The sequence below is a fragment of the Diaphorina citri genome, unplaced genomic scaffold (genome assembly GCF_000475195.1).
Source record: "Diaphorina citri unplaced genomic scaffold, Diaci psyllid genome assembly version 1.1 scaffold330, whole genome shotgun sequence".
Taxonomy (NCBI): domain Eukaryota; kingdom Metazoa; phylum Arthropoda; class Insecta; order Hemiptera; family Psyllidae; genus Diaphorina; species Diaphorina citri.
The window spans coordinates 104,936-114,356 of NW_007377765.1; the positions used below are offsets into that span (position 1 = coordinate 104,936).

General features: G+C 34.3%; 2 protein-coding genes across 2 annotated transcripts in view; both read left to right on the top strand.

Annotated features, from left to right (window-relative positions):
* Positions 1–8,033, top strand: part of LOC103507613 (zinc finger protein 64 homolog, isoforms 3 and 4-like) — a 9,122-nt gene extending 1,089 nt beyond the window's left edge. The window contains exons 2-6 of the mRNA XM_026822446.1: positions 1,380–1,407; positions 3,799–4,093; positions 5,367–5,758; positions 6,149–6,424; positions 6,589–8,033. Coding sequence (XP_026678247.1) covers positions 1,380–1,407; positions 3,799–4,093; positions 5,367–5,758; positions 6,149–6,424; positions 6,589–7,076 — 1,479 coding nt within the window. The 3' untranslated portion in view covers positions 7,077–8,033. The remainder of the gene's footprint in view (positions 1–1,379; positions 1,408–3,798; positions 4,094–5,366; positions 5,759–6,148; positions 6,425–6,588) is intronic.
* A 128-nt stretch (positions 8,034–8,161) lies between these two features.
* LOC103507627 (zinc finger protein Pegasus-like) lies at positions 8,162–8,764 on the top strand. Its single transcript, XM_026822462.1, has one exon. The coding sequence runs from the start codon at positions 8,332–8,334 to the stop codon at positions 8,707–8,709; it is 378 nt and encodes a 125-aa protein (XP_026678263.1). The 5' UTR covers positions 8,162–8,331; the 3' UTR covers positions 8,710–8,764.
* Positions 8,765–9,421: the final 657 nt, after the last annotated feature.

The following is a 9,421-nucleotide window of genomic DNA, read 5'->3' on the forward strand; positions in this document are numbered from 1 at the left end:
TAAGACAAATCGTTCTTGAGATATTTTATTCACAACCTTTTCAACATTTTCCACGAAATGAGCGTTAAGTAACAATTACTTTGGTTAATATCTGGATGGGTGATTATCCGATTTTTACCAAATTGTCACAGTCGCATCCTTGGACCATACCGGGATAGCATACCAAATTTCATTTAGGAGGAAAATTTTTTCTAGCTTTGGGAAACAGAAAAATATGATACTTTGATTTCAACGTTTGGGTGCTTCAAACATCAAAACTGTAAAAAAAAAAAATCGTTCTTGAGATATTTTGTTCACAACTTTCTACTTTTTCCCATTTAAACCTGTAGTACGTTACGTACGTACGTAAATTTCATCGCTCTAAGACAAATCGTTCTTGAGATATTTTGTTCACAACTTTCTACTTTTTCCCATTTAAACCTGTAGTACGTTACGTACGTACGTAACGTACAGACCATTGGCTAAAAATCACTTTTTTGACATCAGGGGATCCCAAAACGGATATTTCCAACCATTTCCCGATTTTGAACATTTAGACCGGATAAAAATCACTTTTTTGACATCAGGGGATCCCAAAACGGATATTTCCAACCATTTCCCGATTTTGAAAATTTGGACCGATTGCAATACTTTCATTATCAGGGGACCCCAAAACGGATATTTCCACCCATTTCCCGATTTTGAAAATTTGGACCGATTGCAATACTTTCATTACAGTATTAGCTCGCTATACTGTAGTAATAGAAAGTAAAAAATTACCAGGTTATTACATATTATAAAATAAAAGCTCTACTTGACTTTCAGAAAAATGTCAACATTGTAACCTCGAACTGCCCCGAAATACAAGCACTCTAATCAACCACTGCAAACTGTGTGATCATGTTTCGCGACCCGATGAAACTTACAAATTTGTTTGCTACAGATGTCCTTACCACACTGTCCGGATTGGGCGGATAAGCGATCATGTTAGAAGTCATATTGCGGATAAAAAATTTCAATGTGTATACTGTCCGTATGTAGCAATCACACGGAACATGGTTCGGAATCACATCATTTATAAACATTCAAAAGTAAAACGCATAACGTGTGAATTTTGTCCGTTCACTTCTAAAATAACTTCTCAAATGAAATTCCACGTTAAAGCGAGGCATAAAGATCTTGTTGAAGATATCGTTACTTAATCTAGAACATCTCCGATCTTCTTCAGAATTAAATTGTTCGATTACAAAGGAAAAAATAATAATAATAATGAAGTACAGTAACTAATAATTTACATTAAGATGATCCTAGGATCTTTTTTCTTTTCTTTGGATATGCTACTGATCCTAAATTTCCGACTGTGATTATTAATACTTAATTAATATTGTTAATTGTTTCAGATGATACTCATGATGAATGTGTATGTCAGTATTGTCATGAACATTTGCCCAAGGATAGAGTGGCCTTGATGACTCATGCTAAATTATGTGTCATGGTTTCTAGACCTGTCAAATCCTATAGATTTGTTTGTTATACATGTAGTTATCATACTCAGTTTAGCAATCGATTTAGTGATCATATAAAACATCACATTAAAGCAAAAAATTTCGGATGTCCCTATTGTCCCTACACAGCTGTAACTCAATCTACTGTGAAAAAACACATGATAGTTAGACATTCGAATGCACCTCGGAAGAAGTGTGAATTCTGTAATTTCACATCAAAGTTAAAGGGTCAAATGAACTTTCACGTCAAAACCAAGCATAGGGATCTTTTCATGAACGATGAAAATTAAATTTTAATTTGGTGTGAACATCAAACGATTTTCGTTGCCTACTTTTATTATTATTATTGCTTTTTTTTAAATTATTTAATTAAAAAGACAATTATTATTTCATCTCCAGCGCTCGTAGAGTAAACATCTCTTTCGCGATTTTTGGTCTGATGATGGGAATCTGAGTATTCTCGAAAGCTCTCAATTGTGTTTTTATTTTTCTTATAATGTAATTTATTTATCTACTAATTGAACAACTTTTCTTGGACCATGTCAGACTTTGAGACATCATACTCTCGTGATAATGCAAAGTTGTACAAAAAGGACGATGATCCCCAATTGACTTTTGTTCGGATTTTGAACGACAATCGTCTAAGCATGACTAAATCTCAGTTACCAGGGATACGAGCGAAAAAAATACAAGCAATCAACAATATTATTGAAAAGTTACATACACAAACAGGGCAATGGTTCGATGAAAAGCAAGTTCTGAAGAAAATAAATAATATGAAGAGTAGAATAAAAATAAAGGCCAATGCAAATCAAAAGGGTTGTAAGAAAATCAAGCTGGCCAAATGGGAACAAATGTTTCTCAATATTTTAAGTTATTTTTTCAATTTTTACAATTGATTTTTTTTTTTTACTCATCACCTGAAAAACGGCTGATGGCAATTCTGTTGTAAATTATTTGTTACAAAAGGGCCTTTCAAACTTTTGACATATTTTTTCAATTTTTACAATTGATTTTTTTTTTTACTCATCACCTGAAAAACGGCTGATGGCAATTCTGTTGTAAATTATTTGTTACAAAAGGGCCTTTCAAACTTTTGACGTCAAGGGATTACCAAAGCCAGCACGCTAACAGTACGTATGAAATGGATACGTATAGTCGTAGGTAGCTAAGTTATTTAATTGTACAGTAATAAATAATAATGTTATGCATTAACCATCCAAGTACTATGCTTTTTTAATTTTCGTCTATCTAGGTTTTATTATTATATTTGACATATGGTCTGACATGCAAGATGAAGTATCTATACATTATTTGATGTTTAATTATCGAAGAGAGCTTTAGCCCCCCCGAGGTCTGAAGTTCTAGATGAATCATACACAAGGAAGTTCAAATGCCATATTGCCATGGCGCCATACTATTTTGCCATATTTTAGCGAAATTGGGAAAAATGCCATAAAAGGCCTAAAAAGCGTTATTTTGCCATACACTTTGCCATATTTTAAGCATTTTTAGGTTGTTTTGCCATACATTTTGCCATATTTTAAGCATTTTTAGGGGAAAATTAAAACTCTAAGAACAATGATTTTTTTTTTTTTTAAGTAGGTACTAAAAAACCGAACATAAATAGTGGTTATGCATTTGGGGAAACATTTAGCATGAAAGGTGAATTCCTACGTAAAAAGTTCTGAAAAACCCAAATCTGAAGTTAAAACAGCGAAAAATTATTTTAAAACGTTGAAAATTCAATTTTCATTTGGCGTTACAAGGAAAAATGTAAAACAGTTGCCTCTGATTCTTTAAAAAATCGCTTATTTTGCCATGTTTTGAAAAAATAAACCCCATATTTTCCCAAAATAAGTGCCATATTGCCATGTATCTTAGTGCCATATTTTGGAAAAATAAGTGCCATATATTCTGAACTTCTCTGATCATACAACATCATTCCCTGTTAGATAAAATTATGGCCTTCGATTCTTCAATAGTCTTCGGTCCTTCTTAAGGGATGATCATCATGACAGTACAAACGACGGACCCATCTTTCAGAGAACATGCTCCTAGTTTTAGGCGAGGTTTGAAATTTCGAATACAGCAGTAATCGTTATCATCGGCTGCCCCTGAAAGGGTTAGCGACTTACTTATGAATTCAGCATGTGAACCTCCAGAATTCTGCGACTGGCTACGGCTGTGGGACTGCACGAATCACTTTGAGTGCAGGCTGTTACATACGAGTAGGAGGGCCTCGTCTTGTATTTCCCCACAGTCACACGTTTTGTCATTTGAGTATCCCCACTTTAGAAGATTCTTTTTACAGCGGGACACTCCTACCCTCAGTCTGTAGAGTCTGACCGAAGATTATCGATACCTTTTTCAGATGACGACGAGAAAATGATAGTTCCGTACAATGTGGATAAGGAAGGTAAGAAGACAACTTGGGTGTGTCCGATGTGTCGGAAGATCTACGCGCACAAGTCTAACCTAATGCGTCATCTAAGAGTGGAATGCGGCAAGGAACCGTCACAGATGTGTCTCTTCTGTTCATACAAGTGCAAACACAAGACGGACATCATGCGACACATGCGGCTCAAACACAAAGAATTCAAAATAGAGTAGGCAATACGTGGGTAATAACATTTATGGTGGATTTCACCAATGACTTAATGAGAGATTTAACTAATGGGAGAATTTTTAATAGTCCAAAAAGGAGTTTTTAATGATCCAAAAAGGAGTTTTTAGTGAGTGATCCAAAAAGGAGAACTTTTGAAAACTCCTGTTTAGATCATAATAACATTTATGGTGGATTTCACCAATGACTTAATGAGAGATTTAACTAATGGGAGAATTTTTATCAGTCCAAAAAGGAGTTTTTAATGATCCAAAAAGGAGTTTTTAGTGAGTGATCCAAAAAGGAGAACTTTTGAAAACTCCTGTTTAGATCTATGACTAAATCTCAGTTACCAGGGATACGAGCGAAAAAAATACAAGCAATCAACAATATTATTGAAAAGTTACTTACACAAACAGGGCAATGGTTCGATGAAAAGCAAGTTCTGAAGAAAATAAATAATATGAAGAGTAGAATGAAAATAAAGGCCAATGCAAATCAAAAGGGTTGTAAGAAAATCAAGCTGGCCAAATGGGAACAAATGTTTCTCAATATTTTAAGAGAAGAAACTAGTCAAGAATAAAAAAAAGCCCGTCAACAATAATACAACAACAATAATATATGTATATATAAAAAAAAACTTATGTGTATTTATTATTATTATTAATTAGTAATTACATATTATTATGTTTTTTTTTTATTGTTATTTTTACATATTATTTTTCTACACACAGTTTCGCGTCCATACGAACAATATATCATACTTAATCAGATAGTAAGAAAAAATAATATTCTGCACTCTACTGTGTGTACTAGACTTTTGACAGGATGATTTTATTATTATCATTTTGAGGGGCCACCTTGAATATGTATATCAAGTACCGTTTGAAATTTGGTTAAATACTAAAACACGTACTTTTTTTTATTTAAAGGGGGAAACTTTTTCTACTTGGCCTTCAAGTTTTTAACGTTGGCAGGGTCTGCCCCAGGGAGGTCAACTTTGAAATCTTGTACCAAAGTACCTAATTTAAATTTTCAAGGTCTTTTATTTGGTGTGTTAAAAATTAGGGGTTCTCATTTAAGATTTCCAACTTGAGCCCCCAGGGGCTAATGTTAAAATCTCGAAGACCATTATAAAAAGTTTACCCCTATAATTAAAAAAGGTCGTGTTTTTGCATTTTACCGAATTTCAATCTTGTAATTTAAGGTTTAAAAATCACACTGTACTATGTCTCTAAGTTTTGGTTACTTTGGACTAAATAGTTAATTTGATGTTCTTCAGATATTTTAGAATCAGATGAATGCTTATGTCAGCATTGTAATGAAAAGTTGCCTAGAGATAGTCTTGCTTTAGTTTCTCACGCGAGGCAATGTTCTGGAGCCTATAGACCTAACAATACTTACACATACGTTTGTTACCTATGTGAGTACCATAGCTATAGAACAAATCACTTCAGTGACCATGTATTGCGACATCTTCAAGTAAAGAAATACGGCTGTCCCTATTGTCCCCACAGAGCTGTAACTCGTTCGGCCGTCAAATCTCACATGTTAAACAAACATTCCAATGCAAAACCTATGGAGTGTCAGTTCTGTAACTTCAAGTCCAAGATACCAGCTCAACTCAAGTTTCACGTCAAAACAAAGCATAAAGATACTGATATTGAAGGTGATTATATTTCAAACTCTTAATAATTAATATGTATAAAGAATTGGTAATGTAGATTGTAGATAATACCCCACAAAAAAAAAAAAAAAAAAGGTGAAGAAAAAGGCGAAGTTAGATCGGAAGAGCGTCGTGTAGGGGAAGAGGGAAGAAGAATTGGTAATGTAGATTGTAGATAATACCCCACAAAAAAAAAAAAAAAAAAGGTGAATGAAAAAGGCGAAGTTCCTATCCAAAAATGTCGGCTTATAATTATAAAGCTTTTTTTCCTCCTTCAGACTGAATTCCCAGTTTTTCGTGTCTGCTGAATCTCAATTTTAACTTGACTCAATTTTATTTATTGAAATATGTGATAATGTGATATGTTGTAATAATAATTTGTTCTATTTCTAGGCCTTCTTACCTGCATCCATTGCTCGAGAATGATGCCTAAAAATGATGAAGAACTTTGTCTCGATCACTGCAAGATGTGTGTTTCTGCATCACGAATCGATTCTTCATTCACATTTGTCTGTTTCAACTGCAACTATCACTCGATTGAGTTAATGGATATGAGGACACATATCCGCAAACACACAGGCTGGGAACCATACGAGTATAAATGTGAATTTTGTTCATACACAACCAGTGTCAAAGGAGCTTTGAAAATCCACATTAATATGAAACATTGATGCTTGAAAATTAAAATGATAAATATAATTTGTAATAATATGTTTAAATAAAAGTAACGAATTAGTGTTATTAAATAATGGAATTTTAAATGCACTCAAACGCCTTGTACTATCAGACCGTAAGAAAAAAGTCTGCTACACATGAGAATGTGTGTCTTTAAACTTATCCAAATTCGGTTACTTTGACTAAATTGTTAATTTTGTTTTCTATAGATGCTCGAAAGTCAGACTGCGTATGCCAGTATTGCAATGAAATGCTGTCCGGAAATAGACTTGCTTTGCTATCTCATGCTAGTCTGTGCTCCGCAGTCACTAGACCTGACAAATCCTTCAGATATGTTTGTTACAAATGTGATTACCATAGCCAGAAAACTAATAACTTCAGTAACCATATATTGCGACATCTTCAAATAAAGAAATACCTGTGTCCCTATTGTCCCTACAGAGCTGTAACTCGTACGGTCGTCAAACATCACATGATATACAGACATTCCAATGCAAAACGTATGGAGTGTCAGTTCTGTAACTTCACGTCCAAGTTACCATCTCAACTCAAGTTTCATGTTAAACATAAGCATAAAGATCTTCTCATCAGTGGTGATAATGCAAGTGAATACATTTCAGATACTCAATTACTTGATAATAATTAATATAAATACATTACTTTCCTTCCTAGTTCTTTAGATAAAGGTAGGGTCCTGGATAAAGAAAGTAAAAATAGGTAATGTAATTGTAGTATTTAATACAGAATACAGAGTGTTTTTAAAGGCCGGGGACCCCTGATTATTTTTTGAACGGCTAAAGATGAGGTCTTGAAATTTAGGGTAGTGTTTTATCTATTAAAATGCCATCATTCGAAGTATTCGCCAAATTTTGCCCGGAGCCAGGGTCGACCCCAGAGGGGCCAACTTTAAAATATTAAATGAAAACCCCATACTTGTGATACACCCTATGAATGGTTCTAAAGAACGTAGTACATACTTTGGCACAAGTTCAAGCTCGATCCGACAACCCGGGCCGGAAATGTGCCTATTCAAATTTTCATTTTTCGATGTTCTTCCACCAATAGAGGGAGTATCAAAAATCTGAAATAAATTTTGATTTCTGATTTGTTCTTAAATTAGGTCCTTCATTTTGAAAATCAGACCAAAAAATTAAATTTAGATTTTCAATCCTGATGGCCTTAAGGGGTGAAAATGGATTGTTTCTAAATTTCATTTTAGGTGGGAATTTTAATGAGAATCATTAGTGGGACCTAATTTAAGCACTAATCAGAGATCAAAATGATCTTCCCATTTTCGGTACTCCCTCTATTGGGGGAAGAACATTGAAAATGGAAATTTGAATAGGCCACAATTCCGGCCCTGGTTGGCGGATCGAGCTCAAACTTATACCAAAGTACTATGTTTTTTAAGGCCTTTGATATGATGGTTCACAAGTACGGGGTTCTCATTGAAGATTTTTAAGTTGAAGTCCCTTAGGCCGACAAAATTTTAAAGTTAAGGCCCCTGAAATCTTAAATGGGAACCCCTACTTGTCACACACCAGGGTAAACAGCATAATAAACTCAACCCGACAACCAGGGCGGGAGTAATGGCCTATTCAAATTTTCTGTTTTCATTTTTCTATATTCTTCCGCCAACAGGGGAAGTATAAAAAATGGGTGATTCATTTTGATCAGAATGATCAGTGATTTTTGCTTCCAATAGATCTCACTAAAGATTCATATTGATATTCCGACCCAAAATTTAAATTCAGATTTCCAATCCTAATGGCCTCAAGAGGGTGAAAATGGATGGGTGAAATACATATTATCCAAATTCGTTTAATTTGACTAAATTGTTAATTTTGTTTTCTTCAGATGCTCAAAAGTCAGAAGACTGCGTATGCCAGTATTGCAATGAAATGTTGTCCGGAGAAAGACTTGCTTTGGTATCTCATGCTAGGCTGTGCTCTGGAGTTACTAGACCTGACAAATCTTTCACATACGTTTGTTACAAATGTAATTACCACACCCAGTTTACTGGTCACTTCAGTGACCATATTTTACGACATCTTCGATTAAAGAAATACGGCTGTCCCTATTGTCCCTTCAGAGCTGTAACTCGTACGGTCGTCAAATCTCACATGATATACAGACATTCCAATGTAAAACGTATGGAGTGTCAGTTCTGTAACTTCACGTCCAAGTTATCATCTCAAATCAAGTTTCATGTCAGACATAAACATAAGGATCTTCTCATCAATGCTGATAATGCAAGTGGTTACATTTCAGACACTTGAGGATATAAAACACAAGTGGAGTTTGGTAATGTAGATAATGCACATTTAGGGTCAGTTCGGGTAATTATGACCACTTCTGTTGTTATTAATATTTTTTCCGCACTAATCCAGAAAATGGTCATATTTAGATTCGAAAATAGGCTTTCAATTCTCAGGTCGTATTTTCTACACCTTTGTAACAAAGTAATAATAATAATATTCATCGTGCATTCATTCCTTGAGTCCTTACTGTGAAACCAGAGCTTTTACTGTATTCAAGAGCTTTAATTTTTTTTCTTAATACTCTGTCAAATTTTAGATGTGTAGGGACCTACTCTAGGTATGTATTTACATAACATTTCTACGAGGAAAGCTTTACATATGTATAAGGGGGTGAGATACCAAGGGGGCACAAATGACAATAAACAATATAGGTAATATTTTACTTATTTGTGTACAGTGTATACTATACACCCGCTGCATGTAGGTCATGTGTGCATTTGTGCAACCTTTGTTAACCCCGTAATTTTATAAGTCTAGTACCTTGTGATTGAGATAATCGGATAATATTTTGTGCCTTAACTCTAGCTCGGCTGCTTCTGATGCAACTATGCTAAATTGTATGAAAAAAAGTACCCTTTTTTCCCCATTTTCCAATTTTATTCTTTTAATCAACGCGTCTATATTACAGGAAGCCAGACTAGCAATATGTATCTATTCTATTTTTTTTTTT

Coding starts and splice junctions, on each gene's coding strand:
- LOC103507627 (XM_026822462.1), top strand. CDS start 8,332: ATGTTGTCCGGAGAAAGACTTGCTTTGGTATCTCATGCTAGGCTGTGC.